Raw genomic sequence first — 23,081 nt, 5'->3', positions numbered from 1 at the left:
GTGGGATTTGTGGCTAGGCATACGCTATCTTAAATTGATTTGAATTTGATTCATTTTTGCATTAAATATCTGAATCTAGTTAGGCTAGTTTCAGACGGGGTTGTCTGCAAAGATAGGGTGTGGCTACCGAAAGCTTCGGTAGATCCGCACTTGGTATGTACGAGGGGTATGGGTCTTGCTTCTTTGTTGAGATTTGTCATGTAAGGAGTGTGAGACTTTGTCTATTTCCGTAAGGAAGACGTATGTTTCGTATGTACGCAATTAATCATAAACTGTCTAATTCCGTAAGGAAGACGTATGATTCGTATGTAGCAATTAATCAGTAACAAAAGTCAGGGTATGAACCTGCTAACCTTCCTGTAGACTTTATTTTGCCTAACCCTGTAGTATGGCCTACGGGCTATGAATATGTCTACGAGAGGTGCGCGTGTCCTTCATTGCTGTGAAGTGCTACTTCTGTAATTGTTACTCCTAACCCTGCAGTGTTGCCTTCGGGCCCTAAGCAGTGTCGTTAGAGGAATTGCCCTTTCTCTGATACTCTTTCGATTCGTATCTTAGAATCGAAAGTGCTTGCTTTAGAGAGTAAAAGTGAAGTGCAGAAGTGCAGTGATACCCCTTGTGTAGTGGAGGGTGCGTCAGATCGGCCTCGTTTCGCCTCTAGGCCGGGACCCTCTGCTTGACTCCCAGGACCCGGGGAGGGAGCATGTCGAAAGCCTAAGGAGTTACAAGGAACCCCCACCGATCTGGCGTGCCTTCGGCAGTTTCTGATGAAAATCCCCAGACTGCCAAAGTGCGTGCGCGTGCACGAATCCTGAAAGATTGCTTCTCGTCCTCCGAAGCGTCCTCCCCCATGCAGGGGTTGGAGCTTTCGGAAGGACTCGCGCCCTATAAATAGAAGCTTTATAGAAGAGGACGCTTCACGTCCTCTCTCTCTCTCTCGTTATGCGTTTCAGTGAGAAGTAAGAAGGCGAATGCGCATGAACTCGTGTCCGTCTTTCCACCGAGAAATACGTAAGAGAAGTCATAGTAGCAGGAAGCTTTTGAGAGCGGATGCCCGGGACGCTCGGATGGACTCCAGGCGCGCGCGGGTGCACGCCAAGTGCGCGCCCAGTGGTACGCCAAGTGCGCGCCAGTGGACGCCGAGCGCGCTCCAGTGGACGCCGAGCGCGCGCCAGTGGACGCCGAGCGTGCACCAGCGCACGCCAGGTGTGTCGCCTGGCTGAACGTTTCTGTTGAACTCTTCAAGCTCTTGTTTTCAGATATGGGCCTAAAGAATGTTTACCTCTACCTCCGGTGATACCTTCTACCTCACCTGCAAAGAATGTGAAGTAGGCAGTGCTTTCGGAGGAAGTTTAAAGTGAACAGACAACTTCTTCTTCGAAACCCAGCAAGACATCGGGTTTTCGTGAATTCAAGAGGTCTCTGTCATTAATATTGTTTTCGCATAGGTGGATTGAGTTTAAGGAAAGCTCAAGGGAAGATCTCGTTTGCTCTACCGCAACCTTTGCCAGTCTGCCAATAAATTTAAGTTGCCACTACCGCAGTCAGACTTTGCGATAAGGCAGTTACGGTTATGTAAGGCTCGATGTCCTGCACGTCAGGACTCTCGGCAACGTTCAGTGGGATTCTTGCAAAGGCACTCATCAAAAGGACGCTCTTCAGGAAAGCGCAAGACAGGACTTCCTTGCCATACTGCCAATAATTTTAAGCTTTAGTAGGCATTAGTTGTGATCGGGAAGAGGAAGCTGGTTGGAGAGTTTCTTCCTCTTCCCAGGATAATTTTGCAAGCTTTTTAGCCCATCTGAAAGGGTTTTTCAGATGATAGATTTTGTTAGTTTCTAGTCGGGACTACGCTGCCGAATTGAACATCGTCGTTCTACCTGCCGTAAGCCCAGTCTCTTAACAGGATTCGTTGCCCCTTCCTCGTTTGAGACTGGGAATCGGAAAAATTAAATGCTCGACTCCCTGGATTACGTTTTGTCAATTCAGTGACTTTCCCCCCATTGACAATATACTTCGTTTTTTGTCAAGTAAGTGGGTATCCCCTCATTGCACAAAATATCTCTTTGTCCCGTAAATGGGTTAGTTCTCATTGACAAAACATCTCATTAACTTGATATTGCGTAAGCGAATAAGCTCTTATTGGACAAGATTCGAAGAGCTCTCATTCGTCATTCGCAGACTCGTACAAGAAATAGACTTGTAGACTACGGCAATGAACGCTTATGTCCAGTAACATAAGAAGCTTGAGCTGACTGCTTAGATTCTCTTAAAGTTTTGTTCATGAAACTTGCCTGTCAGATATGTATGTAGCTGTATTTCCGAATTCAGCTATAAATTATGTCTGCCAGGTAAGTATGAACAAACTTTATTGTGATATAATTTCATATTTTGCCTTGCGTTATTTTACTTCTGGTTGGTTCAAGTCATATACGCTTGCTGTAGTTACCTCTTCGGATGGCAACCGAGAGGTCTATTGTCTATTTTAAGGACATTTAAATCGTTACTCCCTGTAGCCTTCCAGGAGTTTTCCGATTTATCTTTTACCGTTGTATGGTAGTGTTCTGACGACACAAACGCATCTATATATTTAGCGTTTTCTGTTTCGCTTAAATATACCAGCTTGAGAGTCTTTCTGCTCAAAAAATAACGGACCTATTTTCTTCGTAGAATAGGGTAGCTGGCAACCCAGACATAAAGTTAAGACGACGACGTTCGTAATCTGCTGGCTGCTGCTGTCACGCTGTGTCTGTCCTCCAGACGGCTCCAGTCCAACCGAGCCAGTAACAGATCGGGCGCTGTCATGCGCGGAAGGTTACGTCTCTCTCTCCTGCGGGATTGACTGACTAACCGTATCTCTGTGCTGGCGGTTACGTCTCTCCTGCGGGATTGACTGACTAACTGTATCTCTGCCCTACAATCACGGACTTTAGCCTAAGATTGAGGGGATTTCTTACGTGAATGATAAACGTTGCATTCGTTTTGCATTACTATGTTCACAGAGTTATCTCTTAATCCTTTTCGGTGCTCGTTTACCGCACGGTATAGAACTACGAGTCTACCGCAACATTGCACTTTTATATGCTCTCCTGCTTAGGCAAAGCGCAGCCTTATTAGGGAAGTAAGCATACTCGGGGAGGGAATGGATGAGCTTGCTGGGGACCATTTCCTTCCTGAAGAAGTTTGTTTCCCCGAATAGACTGCAATTCAGACCACAGTTTTTTTTTTCCTACCGGGAAACTGAAATATTATTCAAGATCTAGGAATGATTCTGAACATCTCTCAGTGCGTTTTTATCACCTGAGGTGATAGAAAGAAGGTGCCGGACATCTGGATAGGGTTTCAGATGTCCTGGATCTTAATCTGAAAGAAGTAAAAGAGATTCGGTAGTCCCTCCAGTCCTCGTAACGAGTTTTGGGAACCAGTGGTCCAGATCAACTCTGATATTCCACAGCTCTCTCATATCTTAAGAAGTATCTTCTCTCGGTCCCTGTTCGAGTTTACGAGAAAGCCTATTATAACAACAGGCGTAGATGTAACGATCCTCTAGAGGTTCGTTACAGGATTGCAAAAGTCCGTACGAATCGTCTAGATCGACGGCAGCAACTTTTGACTTCCGAGTGGAATCTTTCTTTAGAAGTAAGTTGAGAGTTGTGGAGACTTTAGGGACGCCCTTTCATTCTTCTCTTCGATATGTTGAGGACGAAGAGGCTTCTTCTTTCTGCTCCCTTATTCTCGATCCGGGATCGGTACCATTAAACGCCATCCTGATATGAACGGGGATGGTATAGTAGTCTCTTTTCCCTTTTCAATCGCTTAGGAAATGTAATAAGAGGATTTATGACGTCACAGGGAGCGACAATGACGCTGATCGCCCCATGTTGGCCTTCAGGATCCTGGATTCACAGAGGTCACATACTTCCTAGTTCACTTTCCAAGGACCTTTTCCGAGAGAGTCGGTCTACTCTAACTCGAAAGGTACCTATAACCTCTCCGCTCTGAGTCTGACTACGTTCAGGCTATCGAGATGTTTTACAGGAATAAGATTACCGTCTTCCATTTCCGTCTGAAGAATGGGATAAGCTGGCGTCACAACTATTAAAGAATACGCAAATATGTTGTTGACGGCCTTTGGGCTCAGAGATTTGCGTCTGTCAACAACAAAGCCCTTCACGATCTTTGAGTTCTGTGGAATCTCGAACCTCGCTCATCATCTACTTTTTTGTCTCACCTGTTTTCTCGGAGTCAGACACTGTCGCGAGATCAGGCGACATATAGTAGCCCTGAGTTTCTTGTTGACGAAGTCGGTTGCGTTTATACACCCCCGATGATCGTGTAACATGAGACCAGTTGGACTGTCAGGCATTCTTCCTTCAGGACTGAATCGCCTTTTTTGCTCCTCACTCCTTCTCCTGGCACCAGAAGCTCGAGTCAGGGAGTTGATTCGCTGACGACGTTGGTTGCGTTGATACACCCCCAAGGTTTGCTTAGATTGAATCGCCCAGGCAGTCCAGACACTCATCCTTCAGCGAGGAATAGTGCCTTATGGTCTTCAGGGTACAGCCTTGCTGTCCTTGATTCGTCTGACTGGTCAACTGGTCGGTCACCTGACTTTAGTACAGACGGACTGACTGTGCATGTCCAGATCGAAGCTTTCAATATGGAACTTAGACGTAGTCTGAAGTTCTTGATGTCAAAGCATTCGAACCTCTCCTACCTGTTAACTTCTTGCATGTGATCAGGAAGGCCTTCTTCTAACCACCCTAGATACGACAAAGAGGGTTAGTGAGATGTTAAGCCATCGTCACAAGTTTTGGCTTTAGAGAACAACAAGGCGGTGTGCTCTCTAACCCTTCCGTTGTGGCCTAAGAATGGTAACCCGTTTTGTCCTTGGGCCAGGAGCTTGGAAGCAAGGATGGCACAAGTTAGTGGGCAGGAGCCAGAGAGAGTCCTGTGCCCTGTCGGGTCTCTCAAGTTTTATCTACATAAAACTCAAGAAAGTCGAAGTCATTCGGGCAATCTGCAGTGTTCCGAAAAAGACCAGACTTGCCCATATCGAAGAACAGCCTGGCTTTAGTGTTAAGGAGTTCTTTCAAAAATGCTCCTTCATTGTGTTTGCACAAAAACGATTTGAAATCTTTTTATCTGAATGCTCACGAGGTGAGGCGCGGCCTCGGAGCATTTCAACAGTGCATGGCACTCAGCAACATCCTGAGTACCATGTTTTAGCGAAGCAACTCTGTGTTCACTTCACACTCCCTGCGAGATGAAGATGGCATATGAGATCTGCTGCTCGCTAGGGCCATACGTGTCTGCAGACACAATCTTGGGGCAAGAAGTACCACTCATCCTATCCTGTAGAAAATGGTTAGGAAAGAGCTCTTAATTTAGTTGTTGAGTCGCCGACAACGGCGACTTCTTAACTCTTAAGCCTTAGTTAACACACCTTAACTTTGGCTAGGTTGGTCAGGTGGTGATATATATATTTATATATATATATTTATTTTACTTCTTAGCCCTCATGGTATGGTCAATATGGTCTAGTCACGTGCCGTGGTCTCGCCCCTGTTGACAGATCATCTGGAGTGCACCAGCTATATAGGTATCTACCTCGCTGGCAACTCTAGTTAGCACAAGCAGACTTACGTGGCAGTAACCACGAAGCCAGCTATGCTAACAGGTGAACCAAGATGTAAATCATCTGCATGCATTTGTTTCCCAAAATCCTTCTATTCTGTCCCTTCCCACCTCCAAAGGTGGGATTCAGCTATATATATATCTGACAGGTAAGTTTTCATGAACAAAATGATATTGTTATGATACAATAAAGTTTGTTCATACTTACCTGGCAGATATATATAATCAAGTACCCACCCACCTCCCTCAGGGACAGTGGAAATAAAAATTATGAATAGAAAATGGGAATGGTTCCTGATACCCGCCTCCCAGCGCGGGAATGGGTACTAACCACCTGGACCGACCACTGCGTGTGTCGGAAGTTTTTAAAATTCTGTCGGGACTTCAGAAAATACAGCTATATATATATCTGCCAGGTAAGTATGAACAAACTTTATTGTATCATAACAATATCTTTTCATATATATTTTTATGATAGCATCATATTATTGGATCAAGTTTCCGTTCTTACCCGGGAATTGATCTTTTCCCCTCTAAGTTCTATGAAGTGAATCGCAAGGGCAGTATTCTGTTTCATTTTCATATTACTTTTCACTGCTGTGCGGGGGTAGGGGAAGCGAAGGTCTGCCAGGAAGTCGTCGGAAAGCTCTCCCCGCGACTCCCTTGGTATCCGATTCTTCGTCTTCCTTCTGCCCCCCGCTCAGCTTCTTCGTTGTATTTTGTATTTGGGGTCTTCCTTGCGTTCGGGGTGGGGCATGTCTTCCCCCCGTGCGTGAGGGAACCCCTCTTACTAATCTATCTATGTTACCGCAGGTGCTACATCCGTGGGAGACGACCTTGGACAGGTATGGACCACCGCGGTGGCAGGGCGTGCCTAGCATCCACGGGCTGCTGCAGCGTCTAGCGAGGTCTGGGGCGGTCTCCACTACTACCACGGCCGCTTATGCTGCTCCCCCCCCCTCCTGGTCTACACTCCCTTGCTGTGTCGATGACGCCGTCTGCCGCTACTAGGGCCGCCGCCGTACCGAGGTGGGGTTGCCGCCGCCGCCTGTTTCTTCGTGTTGCCTGCCCCAGACTTCCGCTGTTCCAGCAGCTCGCCCCTGGACCAGCCGCCAGGACCCAGGTTCCGCTGGCTGCCGATGATTCTACGAGGCGATCGCTGGGTTTGCCGTACCTGCCGCTGATGTGATTCCCGCTGTTGGCTTGGCTGTCCTTCTGGGTCTACCGCTGCCGCTGTTCCTGCCGCTCCTGAGCTGGTTGCTGTTCCTGTCGCTCCTGGTTCCTGAGTCTGTCCATGCTGGTCCTGCCCACAGGTGTGTCTTCCCAGTCCCAGGTCCTTCCGGACAGGTGCAGTCGGGCCGTGTTGCTTCGGCAATAGCCCCGGCTCCGGCCTGGATGGAGGACCTGACGACTGTCCTGCGTGAGCTGACAGGAAGAGGAGAAGAGGAAGCTGTCATCTTCGTCTTCATCGTCTGCTGGCTGCTGCCTCTTCCCCTTCGACTTCTAAGGCCCATAAGCCGAAGAAGAAGAAGGCTGCCTTCCCCCTAAGAAGTCTCCTTCGGGAACTTCTAAGGGCCCGTCCCACCCCGGTGGGACGGGGGGTCCTTCTGCTCCTTCGGGAGCAGGCCCCGTCTCCCCTTCCGTAAGGAAGAGATAGACGGGGACCAAGAGGAGTATCGGTTAGCTCTGGTACTTCCTCGCCTGGTGCTAGCGGCGATGCCGCTACGCCAGGCTTCCGGCTCGGTCTCTCGTTCGCGAGAGATCCCGAGTGTATGTTCTCCCTCGGAGACCGTGCAGCCAAGTTTCGGCACCAGAGTTCGCTCGGCGCCAAGACGCGGCACGGAGCAGAAGGCTGGTGAGAGCCGCTCAGGTGACTCTCGCCAGGCCAGCGGCCGCTCTTGCAGCGACCAGCTGGTAACCCGGGTTTTCCCCCCTAAGAAGGCTCCTTCGGGACCTTCTAAGGGCCCGTCTCGCTCCGGCGATTCGCGGGGAGCTCTTCTGCTGGTCCTCCTGCTCCTCGGGAACAGGGCCCGTCTTTTTCTTCTACCAAGGAGAAGAAGAAGACGGGGACCTCCAGAGGAGTACCAGCTTCGGCTGGCACTTCCTCGCCTGGTTCTAGCGGTTCTGCCGCTAAATCAGGATCCGCCTCGGCTTCTCGTTAGCGAGAAGTACCGAGTGGACGGTCCTCCCGCGGGAGTACCGTCCAGCCAAAGTCTTGACGGCCCCGAGCTTCGCTCACCGTCAAGAACCGAAGCGCGGAGCAGAAGAACTGGCGAGAGTCGTGCAGACGACTCTCGTCATGGCCAGTGACGCTCTCCGCAGCGACCAGCTGGCTGCTCGGTTTGACGTGAACGGTTGCTGACCAGCCACGAGTTGAGGCGAGGAAGGGGTCCCCGCGGCCGTCGGTACCAGCCACGGCTGGTACCAGCGGCTCGACGCGCCGAGAGGACGCGCTCGCCGGTCTCACCGCGACAGCGAACCTAGCAGGTCACCTGACGCCGCTCCCATCGGGACCGGGCGGAGATGGTAACCAGCAACAGCTCGCCTGACGCTAGAGATCAGCGTCGACGTTCTCAGCCGAGCCTCTCGCCCCAGGCGAGCGGCAAGGCTAGGCCTGCTGCTCGATCGCCACCGCGGGAGGGGTTGACGATCAGCAGCAGCCCTCCAAGCACGCTGGTCCTGCCAGCGAGCTAGGGGGGGGGCGTCGGTCTGGCCTCTCCTGTACCTTCAACCTCCTCGGGCTATACCAGGAGGAGCGAGGTACCTATGAGTGATCGCGAGAGGTGGTGCGCCGCTCGCGAGTCCCGCTATGACGCCGTATGGACCAGGCACGGTTCTAGACCGACCAGGACATACGCGCAAGTACTGGAGGCGACCGTCAGGGGTCTGCCGCTGTTCCTCCTTCGGAAAGGAGGAGTATCTCGGGTCTGTTTCTTGCTGGAGGGACTGGACGGTCCTACTCCGCAAGACGCGGTTACTCCCGAGATACAGAGGAAATTGCAGAAGTCATTAAGCTGATTCGTCAGCATAATGACCTTGCGGAAGGATTGCCGCTCCCACCAGCAGAGCCCACGTCTCTGCTCGAGTCTTTTGGGGACCCGAGATGAACCCAAACCGACGGTGGGTCTGCCGCGATCGGAGATTTGCCGATTCTGTCTCGAACCAGAGTCTCTCGTCTCCGGACAAGAAGGCTCTCTCAGTTCTGGCCAGTCGATCAAGCTACTTCCACCTCCTATACTGCGACAGCGGCGTTTTCTACGTGTCTTCGGACGACCGTATTTAATTTAACTCTTCCTTGGTCCTCCTGAGAGGTTTCGACCTCGACGAAGGACTGGAATGAGTCGGAGGACGGTATCGGCTCTCTCCTGTCAGGTGTCGATCAGCCCCACCCAGACGACGTTCACAGTGGCGGCAGGACCCTTACCTACAGTGAAGTCGTAACCCTCCGCGGGAAAACGTTTTCTCCTGACGATACGTTTTCCCGGACTCTGAGAGACCATCGCCGCAAAGCGATGGCTGCTCCTATTCTTCTCCAACTGCTAGTTCCACTGGGAAAGGCGAGCGAGTATCCAATTCCTCCCCCATTTCCTCTCTCCTACTACGCTACGAGGGAAAGGGGAGGGATCTACAGAGATTTCTCTGTAGGATCCACGTTCGGGACTGCGCTACCGGGGGGACCTTCGGGTCCTACCTGACGTAAGCCCCGGTCGTTGAGGAGGGATCCTGCCCCATTCTCGATTTCTACGGGAATCGAGAGGACCACCATCCGATATCGTTTCACGAATTCGGTGGGGGTTTCGCAGACTGCTTAGAATTCTAAGGAATTTCTAGCGCATTCAGAGTGTTCGAGTTTTTTACGATCTCCAAACACTTAGGCGAGACCACGGTCTAAAGTGAGCGAGACGAGAATCCCCGATGTTACATGATAATCGGGAACCTCGCCTATGCTCGAATTCCTGGAATTTCTAGCATTGGGAAGAAGACTGCTGCTGAAAGAAACTGTCTTACAGTAGGCGACCAACCTGGAATAGAGAAGATCGGACGGGAATATCCAGTTTGGCTTGAACTATCGTCTTAGATTTCTGTTCACCATTGAAGCTTTCCTTCGAGGAAGACTTCTCCTTCACTCTTTGATAGAGATCGAAGGTGGTCGATCTCCAATCCTTATTTGTTTTTCTTGAAGGAAAGAATTTAGGATGGAGATCGTTGTTCAGAATCCTACAAATATACTACGTATATTAACCTCGCGACATGATTCTACTAAGCAGTTGAATTGTCCGAGGGGTAGGCGCATATCCTAGTTTATCTACGGATTGCGACTTAGAAGAGAAGTATTCTAATTGAACTGCAACTCGGGGTTGCCTGCAACCTCCCAGGAGTTTTCAGTTTCAATTTTATATACTTATGGTTTTGTCACGGACAACACCATTTCAACTTTTATATTTACCGAAATTCGTTTCGCCTAAATATAATTGCTCGCGATATCTTTTTATGCTCGTAGTAGCCGAACGCATTCCTTCATGGAATAATGGATTACATGGCAACTCAGGATGACGAGTCGGCGAGAGCTCAGGCTCAACTACTGCGTATTGAACTGCCTGACAGCAGCTCAGTATCAGCTGGGCCTCCGAGATGCACGTTCAGTTATGTCTCTCTCTCCCGCTGGTTTGATTGACCTACCGAACCGTATCTCTGAATCCCAATCAATCATGGACTTAGGTCTCTGATTAATGGGGATTCTCGCAATAATGAAGGACCATCTACTGCTGTGACGACTAGATTCCATCGCCTTCGACATTGCGAGAATTTCAATAGAGATATCTCTTGGACTCTTTCATCTTTCTGTTTACGCCGCACGGTAACAGAATCTGTACAAGTCTCCCGCTGCATCGCACTGCGATAATGCGAATGATTTTTGCAGACATCTGAGTTTGTCTTCAAAATATCTCGTATTCGTAGGTGTACAATTGTTCATTGTTCAACCCGAATTACGAGATGTGTCAGAAGACATCGCCTACTCTCCGACCTGACAGCTCTACTTCCAAATGTTCAGCCCATGAGAAGCAGTTCTTCAGGCGGTTTTCCCCTGTGTTTTCATTACTGACGAACGCCCCGCTTTCATTGCAACTACACGACTTCTCACCGCCGGACAGCAATGAAATAGCGGTTAGCGTTTTCAGTCATTTGTAAGCACAGGTTTATGAATCTTGAGAATCCTTCTCTCGATTCGTCTGTGAAGAATGTAGGTTGCATTCAATATCTACCTTCGTCTGCACGGTACATAGTGTTTGTTTCTCCTTAGCTGAGATTCAACAACCATGAGATGTTTTTGCCTTCAGGGACCTCGGTCTCTAGAAGGCAATTGACTTTCGCCTGTTTGGGAGCACATGCCTTAAGAGAATCATCACCTCGCTGTCCGGCATTGGTGACAAACAAATCATTATTTGTTTGGTCTCTCGGCATAACCCTTTAAAGGCGAAGGTCACGTGACTTACTCGGATGCTTTGACAACTTGCCTCCTACCGAACGCAGTCAGTCGGCAGCTGTCAGAGCCCCCGAGTGCTACGTTACGAACTACGCTGTTGACTTAGTTCGGTTGTTTACAGAGCAATCATTACTTCGTTTTAATAGCTTGTCACAGTACCCATACCATTGACACCTACCATGGATGTCGGTGTCCTATCCACTACCGAGAACTTCGCTGCATGGGTGGGGATAGGAGGATGCGAGAGACTTCGTGGCAAACGGACAGACCGAGTATGGGTACTGGACATCACCGAAGTAGAGAAGAGGGATAGGTCATGCGACTATTTCCTTCTTTTCCTCTGAGGAACTGCATGACTTCTCCTGCGAAGTCAAGCATCCAGGGATGGGGATCCGTGACGCTCGATTTCGTACCGAACTTCGTAGCGAAGACTCAGAACCCTTCGGTCCCTGACGATTGGTTCGAGTCGTTCACAATCCCCTCCTAATGGACTTCACCGCCGCCTTCGATGCGAAGGAGATGCTGCCTTGTCCGCAAGAACTTCTCCGTGGCGCAGGTACTGAAGGCAGGGGTCTGGTCCAACCAGACCACATGCCCTTCCTTCTACCTTCGGGATATTGCCCACAGGTCCTTGGATCTTTTTCCTTGGGACCCCGTGGTGGCTGCTCAACACGTTGTGTAGCGAACCCAGACCCTCGCAGGCTGAACAGCATCGAGTCCTGGTGTGACCGTAAGAATGGATGGGTGAATGAGAGTGTGACTGGCTCCTCTTCCCATCTTTTTTCTTCCCCTCTACCTGTGGTTAGAGGGACACGGTCGTCACCCTGCTGGATTAGGACAAGATGCAGGTGAGCTACTCAACAGAGCCCCATCCTATCCCTTTCACTAGGGATAGGAGCGTAGATCCACCACTTCCTCCAACAAGGGGGAGGAGTGGATGCCAGCTTGAGACACCCATAACTTTATGTTGCCTCTTGCAAACAGGAACAAGTTCTTGCTTGCTGGTACGAAGAGATACGCTTGCCTCTCTCTTAGTACTCGGCCCAGAGGTCTGACCATGATCCTGCGGTGCACACCCCGATCAATCGGACAGAGGCTTGGATCCCTCCCTCGCTCTTACGACCAGGGAGGCATTCCAGGGATGGACGAACACCAGTCTGTTCATCAAAAGACTCAGATTCCTCCCACCAAGAAGTGAGTCTTTCCTATTGTTAAAGGACCGATGGTTTGTATTACGTATCGGAACAAACGACAATTTGTCGAAAATTGCATTTTTCCTAACTATACAAACCTGAGTCCTTTACATATAGTCCCTCCTCATGCACCCCTCACTCTGCGTATTTTGCCATGGGCCAAAAGCAAAAGTGATTTGTTTACCTCCCAGTCGCGCGCGCGCGACTGTCCGGACAAGCAGTTAACTACCGTTCTCCCCTTGTTCGAAGCTTACGACCGTTCCAGCTGCCGCTAGCTACTTCCTATTGTTAAGGACCTCAGGTTTGTATAGTTAGAAAAATGCAATTTTCGACAAATTGTCATTTTTAGCAGTCTTTTTTTTTATTTGGTTGTGTATGGATGATGTTACTACAAAACTAGGTATTTGGTAGAAGGCATAAATGTAGCATGAAAGCTTTATCTTGACAGCTTTATGGCAGTTTTGATCATTAGCTTATGACATATTTGATCCTTCCAGATGCATAGTTGTCCATGGATGTAGTGTGGCAACATTTCAACTTCTTCTAGGGTTCCTTTATACTGGCCACGTAGAATGCACTAACTTGCCTCCCGATCAACTTGTTGATTTGCTGGTTTTAGCAGATCATTATGGTGTAAGTATTCCTGTTATTACAGAAATCATTCAATTAATGTTGTTGTTGTTGTGATTACACTAACTATTTTAGTTGTTGATATTCTTGTGATTTATAAATTGCAACAATAGTCAACATTTCACTGATAATATGAATGTAAAAAAAGAGTAAATTTTGGTTTGTGTCAAGTGAGAGAAGTGTTAATTCCATTTTGGAGATGGCATAGTTTCAGAGTTTTAGGACATGGATGGTCTGGAGAAGCACAGTAGGAGATGAAAATAATTTTTTATTTCACTCTTTGTGATCAAATAGTAATTCTGATGTGTACAGTCTCCTGTAGAGAAAATATGATTGATCAAGGATTAATTCAGGCATTAATGTTTTTTCATTCTTTCACAAGCTGCTTGAGTTAATATTGCCTTGGAGCAAACATTTAATTTTAAGCCATCTACAGATATCATATATGTGAATAGTTTGATTTTATAATACCACTGAGCGAGATTATTTAGTGCAGGGGTATGTAAATTATGAATGCCATTGTAGTTAGGAAGAAATGTCAGAGGAAGTATTTCTATTGAGACAGTTAGTTGTAATAAGAAAATATTGTAAACTTTCAGGATCAGAACTTTTTTGTTTTTTCTGTATCAAAACATAACTTGTTAATGACCTCATTCCATTTTCAGTGAGATAAATTACTTGTTTCAGGTTGATGCTCTAAAGTTTTTGGTTGAATCTGGGCTAGAACAGCATGTGGATGATGATTCAGTTGTGCCTCTCCTTACTGTGGCTCACTCACTGCAATGCTGCTCATTTGAAGGTAAAACTTGTTTGTTCATGTACGAACAAACCTTCGGTCTTAACATTAGGATAAATACTCAGTGCCAGCTGGAAACTGGTAAAGTTTAAAATAATTGTTTACGCAAGGGACTATTGGCATCTGTGCTTGGTCACGAGACATGTGGAGCCACCCTCATACCCCTCTTTAACTCGTGACCCCGTTAGTTATTTTCTTACCGCCTTTAAGAGAGGACGTGCTTTGCCTCTGTCCTTTTAAAGCCGGTTTAGTTTGCCCCCTGTTGTTTTGCTTTTGTTGTTTGGAATTCCTGGGCATGTGAACATGAAGCCTTGTCATGCTTCGAGACTTCATAGATGACTTCCTGGATATCACAAGAAGCAGATAAATGACCTGATTTTTCTTCGACGATTTCGACGTCGAGGAACTCATCGTGTAGTAAGTCGTAGGTGCAGAAACTCTTAAGGTACAGTTAATTCGTTACTTGTGCTTTGGAATATCACATATTCATATGGATTGCCTGTAAATCCAAAGCTTGGATGTATCAGGATGTGCTTTAGGAAGTAATTATGACTAATTGTGCTTCTTTCCTTGCGGGAGAGGTGTGCATCACCATCTTGTTTTCGTTCCAGATACGTGGGTAGGGATGATGCAGGTGTGCTGGTCGCGTTTAGGCTTTATCAGAGAACCAACTCAATGAGGACAGTTGGTTTGATGTATAACATCGTGCTGCCATCCAGGGTCCAACGTGATGGATGTCCCTTTTATCCTGATGTGCACTGAATGGCGGTCAGATGCGTCGCCATCTGTAAAGAAGCAGATAGTGCAACACGGCAGCCTTTAATGTCAGTTTGCTATGCCTACGAGAATATCATCAACAGCCTTGCACTTCTGGTAGGGTGCTGGCTTTGCATTCAAGTTGCTCAGTGACGTCATAAACATGGCTACCGCCATGACGTCACTTCACAGCCTACACGGAGACATGCTCCAATTTTACACTTCGAGGTGCAAGAGTACTTTACAACTATGCTTTCGGATTTGGAGATTTTTAATCCACATTATTTTTGTGAGAAATTACAAGTGTTAGACACAAGTCTTTCCTCTGTATCCTTCCGCTTAGGGCTCAACAAGCTTAGGTGACTGGCTTTGACGCCAGTGCGTCTCCTGCCAATCCTGGAAGAATAGGGACTTCGTAGCTTGATCCTTTGAGCCAAGAGGAGAAGTTCTTCTCCATCTTCCGAGCCAGGATTGTTACATACCTTTATATGAAAGCACAAGAAAGTATATGTAATTGTCGAACAAGTGAATGATGGAAGTTTAATCTAGTGTAGCTGTGAAGAGTTGGAGAAGACTAGAATCAGGGACTTCGTGACTGATCCTCGTGCCAAGAGGAGAAGAATAATTTCTTCTTCATCTTCGAGCCAGGACTGTCACATCCTTGTAAAGTAGAAATGCCACAGCAGGTTGGGTCTCTTGATCTTGGCTGCAAGAGTACCATCAACAGCCTCACGATTCCATCAAGCGTGATGACGTCGTAGCCAAAACCGCTTGCAAAATAGCGGTAGACATGACGTCACAGCCTACTGCTGACAACCTCTTGTCGTCTTTGGTGGCATCATTATATTACGCTTTCATTTCGGGAGCACACACTTATGGAGAAATATGAATTATCTCATAGAATAAGTGGCTGTGCTGTTGTGTGCTCCAGGTATGTTTGGAATAAGAAAGCTTATGCAGTACTTTAGCTCAGTCAACTTTACACGGTTGCCGTGTAGGTTGTCAGCAGTCCAGTGGTAGGCTAGGCTGTGATAACCACGTCGGCTGCAGAGCTATGGTGGCCGTAGATCCATGACGCCGCGATGACGTCACAGTCTACTGCTTCTCGATCTACTTTGCTGCCTCCAAAACCCGATACGCTTTCTGACTTATTGGTACACACAGTAATGAACAAATTACAAGAACTAGAGGTGAAAATTGCAAAGAAAGGAAAAAAGAAAAGGCGTGATTCGTCTTCTTCTTCGTCTTCTTCCTCTAGCTGGTGTCATCGCTAAGTTCGATGACGTCACTGTGTGTACCAGTCAAGCGTTGGAGGATACAGGATTTCGTGACTGATCCTCGGGACAAGAGGAGAAGAGTAAATTCTTCTTCATCTTTGAGCCAGGACTGTCACATCCCAATCAGCAAGAAAGTCAAGAAGTCAGTGGCTGGTAAGCTCAAAGCAAGCGGACGAAGTCTTTTACATGAGTCCGAACGAGCGAAAGCGTCGACGGTCAATGGGCTAGCGGCTGACGCGGAGTTGCCAGTGGAGACTACAATGCCGTGGTGAAATTGATACATACGCCGATGCTTTTGCAAACTTTTTCATGGACTATAGATGTCAGAGTAATGAAATATGATAAAATTACTCTCATATTTGTATATAAGATTGCAAATAGATACGTTCTCAAATCTTACTGACTATTCGGGATTGAGCCATCAGTGGCCATTAAAGATCAAAGGTGCCGCGGCCGTATGGTCAGTCAGCCATGGCGCACCTGGACATTTGTCAGAGGGTAGGAGTGTGTTAACGTCTCCTGGGGCTGAACACAGTATGTTAGAACCGGAGGAAAGAGAAAACCAAGAGTTTCTGGCTTCTTATGCGGAGGTGATTGATTTGATTTGTCAATTCAATAACCTTTCGGGGAGCATGGAGACACAGGCCAGTATGCTTCCCCTTGGGATTGACATGACCTTGTTCAAGTTATGTAGAGTCCGTTTTATAACACGTATACAGCCTGAATGGTGGGAATTAGCATACTTTGGGTTGACCCCAGAAAACTTCAAACCTTTACAGGTAAGAAGAATTCCCATATTTTATGTACTTGTTGGTATAATCTGGTTTGTTCCTATAAGAATATTGACCAAATGCTTCGACTCTTAAACAAGTAGTTAAAGTTAATCGAAAGATTGGTTCCTTAGAAGTAAAGTACTGTATAACCATTCTTCTTAATGAAACCGCATTGAAACTTAAGTTGAAAGGAGGAGGTGAACTTCTTTCTTTCGCCACTTAAGGTAGCCAAGCCTAAGTATGGCACTTGTAACCTAAGATGCTATAGCCAGGCTAATTGAGTCATACTTTTTAGCCTAACAAGTGGTTAAATTCGTAGCCTATTCCAGCCAGTCCGAGTCTACTGCTACTATCTTAGTTAATCTGAGTAGTAGTTCGTAACTTAGACTGTCCGAACTAACTGGTTTGGCTATGCATGTGCTGGCTTGGACTAGCTAATGATTGCGGTTTAGTTTTCGAACCTGAATTTACTATCTTTTATTAGTCTGAGTGGTACAATTCTAGTTAGCTTAGCCTAAGTCGTAGGTTGGATGGTTCCAACATACATGTTGTACATGTCAACTTGGCCTGATAGTGGGTTGATGACTTAGCATGGTCTGGCTGCTTGAACATGCCTTTACTATCTTAGCTTGGGTGAATTAGTAAGGTTATAAGTATAGCCGAGCATAGACTAGTGTCTAGGCTACCCATTCGAAACACTTTTACCACCTCAGCCTAGAAGGTTGTGGTTGTAGCCTAGCATGTATAGCCCAAAATTTTCTTGAAACTACTTTACCCTAACCTAAGTCATCTAGTTTCTAGATTAAGCTAGTCTATACTAGCCTAGCCTAGTTAAGAGTACATCTCTGATGAACTTAACCTACCCTAAGTGATGGAGGAGTTAGCCTAGCCTAATTGGAAGAGTTGACATAGCCTAACCTAACCAAGCCAGGTTCAACCTGGTCTTGGCAACTTAAAATAAGTTAGTCAATTCTTAATTGACTTTACCTACTTAGACTAGTCCAAGTGGTTGTTGGTTACATTAACCTAGAATCTGCAAATGGGTCGATTCCATCCTGGTCTAGTTTCTATATTGAAGTCGTGAACCTAGCATAGAGGGTTCGAGCTTCAGTTGGCTGAAGCAAGGCATTAGAACCTATCATATCTGGAAGGGGAAGGTGGGGAGTTTCCCATTCTGCAAGAGTGAGGTGGGGTGAAGTGACATTGGGTACAATTCTGGGCTAGGTTACTCAAGAATAGCACCATGGTGGTTTCTGACAATATAGGATTTCCCTTTGGAAGGTAGCATATTGAACATATGCCCGTATATTGTAACAGATCACCGCATAAGGTGTTTCATGGTTGGGAAGCAACATTACTTACGGAAGAATGAGCCATGTCCTGTTAACAGATTAATTCCTTGGACAGGAGGATAGTGAGGACGTGTCTGAATAGAATATATTATCAAAGGACATGCTCCTGGGGTTTTCCTATGATATCGTCCATATAATTGGAAAAGTTAAGTGTATCTTAGTTTTTTTTTTTATCAAAAACACTGAGCTGATTAATTGTTCTCCTAGGGCTGGCCTGAAGGATTGGATATTTTTGCGTGGCTAGGAACCAATTGGTCACCTAGCAACGGGACCTGCAGCTTATTGTGGGATTCGAACCGCACTATATCGATAAATTAATTTCTATCACCAGAAATAAGTGTCTCTGATTCCGCGTTGGCCGAGCAGAGAGCTGGACCTCGGACCACCGATTTGGCAGATGAGTGCACAAACCACTCGTCCAGAGAGGAACTCGTGTAATGGGAAAACCATGTAAAGTTGTCTCAGGGGTTTCACCCTTCGAGGAGCCTGAGGATTCCATTTGCGATACTAGGAACAACCTGAGGGTTACGCAAACTCTAGGTTCTACCTGTTGCTCCGTGTCCCGAACGGAAGAATGGGTGCCAGTAATTAAGGAGGACCCAAGATGAGTGACTGATAAAGTTTGTCGTAGCACAATCATCGCTACCAGATTCGTGTGGGGAAGAGGCACCACCAATAGGTAGAATTAATATCTCAAGGTCTGGAGGTTGCCCAGTATCCCTTTTCAAACTAATAGTTTTAAGATTTTGGGTGCAGAGTGTTACCTCGGATGTAACACGACTCCAAAGGTCTTCAGCTCACATATACAGAATGACTCTTTGGCCATGACTGCCTGTATAGAGGAGGTTTCGGTCCATTAAAGGCATTCAGTCATTGGACTTGTGATTGGACATGTGAATATCACTTCACACTGAGTAATCTTCAGATGAATCAGGAGCAGTGAACTGGATTGGGCACATAACTCCGATCTGATAAGTGAAAACATACTCTGTATCAGAGTAGGCTTGATGGATTACCACCAGGCACATACATCAGTCATGTTACAGGAAACTGACCGGGGATGGTGGTCTTTCTCTGACCTTGGTGGAGTGGGAGAACTCAATAACCAGGTTTTTGATGTAGACTGAAAAGTGGTTAGGAACATCAATTCCAATTTGCCCCAGAATCCGTGATAATGAGTCAATGCAGCACAGGTCATGATGACAGATACATTTCTTAGTCATGCTCAGTACGGTGTGAGTATGTGTGAGAGACCTTCAGGAGGGCTGGCTTTGACGTGTCAAAGTACTCTGTGGTTATAGAAAGAACTACGTCGCCTAGAACATGAAGATGGTAGACGTAAAGGAACAGGCCAAACAGAGGCGATCGGTCAAGCCTACTCCTTGTTGTCAAGTTGTACCAATGAGGTTATACAGAAGAGAAGGTCATCAGAGGAATACGGGCCTTCTGGCAATTAAGAACACATCTGTTAAAATGATCATGACGGTTGATCTGTGACTGTATCGAAGCTCAAAATTGAGCAATGTTAAGAAGGTGTCTGTCTGTTCATTGAAATCTGAGAGTGGGTTCATTGTTATGAAAAACCACTTTCAATTTCCTGTATATAAATAAGGTTGCCCAGAGGTCCTTGGACACGATTTCCTTGGGTCCTTTGGTGGCTGCTCAACAAATGGTGTAACTCATCCAGTACCCCTGGCGGGTCAGTTGGTATGAATGTGAAATGGAGTAGTTAACTGGCCTCTTTCCTTTTCAAATTTCTGTCTCCTTCTTTACTTCAGGCAGTAAGAAGAGAGTACCATCATGAGCTGGAACGGACAAGGTACAGGTGAGTGAAGTAGCCATACTGTTAGGGTTAGTATTAGTAAGATACCTATCAGTAGCAGGACATTCCTCTCTTTAGCAAGGGGGAGAGGAATGATAACAAACCTACATGAGTGGATGAATTGGTTTGTTAGAAGAATAGATCTTCTTATCTTCCTCGGACGCAATGAACTATGACATTGTGTAGAACCCAGAAGTCTGACTCTATGATATTCATATATGTCTTAGATTCTGAAATACTGGTCAGTTGTTTCGTTGAATTCTGGTATTCAGAAAACTGATCAAAGGTGGCAAACTCCCAGTTGGTTAATAGTACTTACCTCCCACCAAGAGTAAGTCTATCCTAATGTTAAGACCGAAGGTTTGTTTCGTATATGAACAAATGACAAATTTTTAACCAATTTGTTTTTTTCATAACTTACAAACCTGAGGTATTAACATACAAAGGGCCACCTCTAACCACCCCTCTATCGACTAACCTGGGTTGGAAGAATAACTAACGGGGTCACGAGTTAAAGAGGGGTATGTGGGTGGCTCCACATGTCTCGTGACCAAGCACAGATGCCAATAGTCCCTTGCGTACACAATTATTTTAAACTTTACCGGTTTCCAGCTGGCGCTGAGTATTTATCCTAATGTTAAGACCTCAGGTTTGTAAGTTATGAAAAATACAAATTGGTTAAAAATTTATGATTTTTGTTAAACCCTGCATTCCTCAGTTGATTTATTAATTTAGTTTTAGTTATTTAATTTTTCTAGTATTTCCAAATCTTTCATTTTGCCTGTGGCTTTGGTTGAAGAGACTGGTACACTTTTTTTTTTCCTCCTTCCACTTTATTTCTACCACCTTTTTGATGACCTTGGCATTCCATTTGACCATGGGTATTTTTGTTATGTAAATAATAACTGATTTTCCTTGTAAAAAAGGATAATCATTGTAGGTGTTCAGGCCATAACCAGGAGTGTTAGCACTTTGTTACCCATAAACATAGATCAACATTCTGTTTGTTCAAGAGTCAGGATTTGGCACTTGCAGAACTGCATTGATTCTCAGTATCCTGCTTAGTGGAAGAATACAGGCTGAAGAGGAAATGATCTAAGGAGGTGCAATCATTGTCTTCAGAGGGTAACACCCCTCTACTGTGACCCCTGCTTCTGCCTCTGGGATATTACCTGGACCTTCTCTCATGACTCATTCCAAGGAGGCTGCAGTTGGATGGTAACCTACCTGTTCCTCCAGGATGGGATGTGCCTGCTATAACCTTCGATCTTTCTTCCCTCTCACTTCTCTCCTGCTTCTGCTCCTTATTCAAGGCCCAATTAGAGCGATTAGCTAATACTAAGAGCTCCAAGTCTGAATTGGTGTTATCAGTTACTTCCTCACTGATTTTGTTGATGTTCATGCTGATGACACTATGGCAACTACTGCTGCAATTCCTATGCCTTAGGGAATGCCTACCTTGACCATGTCTTGTTGGGCAAAAATATGAAAAAATTGTATTACGTATATGCTAGATAGTTCTTAGTTTTAAAATAGTAGATGTTCAAGTGTACAAGTGTTGATCAAGTTTACTGCCTTAGTATTATATGAAACAGTAATTGTTTATATATTTATGAATTTAGCTTACAGGAAGATGTACAAATATCTGATGTTAAGAATTTTTTCTCTTCAGGAAGTTTGTGTCCACCATTGTGTTGTAAGTGATGTTGTTCTTGAAAGTGAGGCCCTAGGACAGCTTCCAGAAGATTTACGTCATCACCTTACTCTTGCCTTAGGGAAGCACAGGTACTGAATTGTTTTTGACAGTTTTTTCCTTTTATTACTATCCCATTAATGTTGTGCATATAACTACATTATTCTCTATTGTAAACTAAAGCACTAGTTACAAATCCTGGATCATGTGTTCATTATAAAGACTGTTTAACAATGAAACCTTTTTTCTGGAAGTTTTAAAGTGCTTCTCATATGTCAAGACAAAAAGTATATGTCCATAACTAAACAAACATTGATTTTCAGAAAATTATGCTCAGGGGCTATTGGAGAAGAAGTGCTTGTTGGAGGGGAGGGTGCTGGGGGAGAGGATAGTCCCTTGTCTGTTTCCTCAACTGACCCACTAATTGATGACCAAATTAGCTTGATTCCTGGATTCCAGGTAATGTAGCACAGTTTAATGTTGAAGATATTTTCATCTTATTCGTTTCACAAGACATCCATTGTAAGTATGGATGCAGTTAAGTAAGTGAATCGGACCAATTTGGTTACAACGTACTGTAGGTGGTATTAAGGGCCTACTCTTCATTCATTCCCTACAGTCACTATTCACTTACCATTTTTCATTTCACTTACCATGTTTCATTTTTAGTTCTGATTCAATAACAGAGCTTTTGGGCATGTCCTATGATTGTCTAGGATTTTAACTCGTTGGTCTTAGGTTTTTGACTGTCTTGATAAACTGCCTTGGATATTAGTGTTAAGAGCATTCAGGGGGTAGATGTGATATGGAAAGTTGCTGCTGTTTTATCTCATTCTAATGAAATTATATCTGAATATGAGCAAAATTTGTGCTATCAACATTTTATGTTATTTTATAAATATTTTTTTCTTTTTTAAATCTTTCTCTTCCCTTATTTGAAATCTGTCTCTTCCTTTATATATGAATCAGATGAAAAATTAAAGCTTGGCATAAAGTTTAAGAACTCTCTTAAAATGGGCAGTGTACAATTTTCAAATATACAGGCAGTCCCTGTTTATCGGTGGCCGGTAATTTCATCGCAGTAATTACATCGTGGTAATTTCATCGTGATAATTTCATTGCATGGTAATTAGATCTCATAAATTTTCACCACATTGTAATTACATCGGAATGGATCACATCGTCAGTGATTTCATCCTAAGGTTTCTTTCACCGCAAAATAATAAATGTACAATAAAATATAATTCACTTGTTTTTTTTCTGTAATACGTCCAAGTATTACTGTTAGAGTTGTTGATGAGATCAAAGTATCTAACTATCTAATTAGCAAATGGCCTGCTTGTTGACTTTTCCCAAGCAGTACGTAAAAAGAAATATATGAAATGCTAGAAATACCGCAGCACAAGTTCCTGCAAATCCAGAATGTTTACTCCAGTGAAGCATTTCTCCGCAATATAGGATAACACATTCAAATCAGCCATTCTTACTGTTCAACAATGATGATGGATCAGACCGGATTATTTTATTTTCGACTCTGAGAAATCTTCAGGTGTTATCTAGTGCAAGCAATTGGTATGCAGTTGGGACTTTCAAAACAGTACCGCCTTTATTTAAACAACTATACACAATACATGGTATCATGAAAGGTGACATTTCGCCTCTTGTTT

At 45.4% G+C, this 23,081-nt stretch overlaps 1 protein-coding gene across 4 annotated transcripts in view; it reads left to right on the top strand.

The window, feature by feature from the left end:
- Window positions 1–12,815: 12,815 nt before the first annotated feature.
- Window positions 12,816–23,081, top strand: part of LOC135204209 (uncharacterized) — a 52,784-nt gene continuing 42,518 nt past the window's right edge. For all 4 annotated transcript variants that reach the window (XR_010312131.1, XR_010312132.1, XM_064234313.1 and 1 more), the window contains exons 1-4: window positions 12,816–12,948; window positions 13,633–13,744; window positions 21,394–21,506; window positions 21,738–21,873. Coding sequence is in view for 2 of the 4 variants with exons in the window: in XM_064234313.1 (XP_064090383.1) it covers window positions 13,676–13,744; window positions 21,394–21,506; window positions 21,738–21,873 (318 nt within the window). In the remaining 2 variants the exon portion in view is untranslated. The remainder of the gene's footprint in view (window positions 12,949–13,632; window positions 13,745–21,393; window positions 21,507–21,737; window positions 21,874–23,081) is intronic.

Source organism: Macrobrachium nipponense, chromosome 44 (assembly GCF_015104395.2).
Source record: "Macrobrachium nipponense isolate FS-2020 chromosome 44, ASM1510439v2, whole genome shotgun sequence".
Classification (NCBI taxonomy): Eukaryota; Metazoa; Arthropoda; class Malacostraca; order Decapoda; family Palaemonidae; genus Macrobrachium; species Macrobrachium nipponense.
This window is presented reverse-complemented; position numbering and strand designations above follow the sequence as displayed.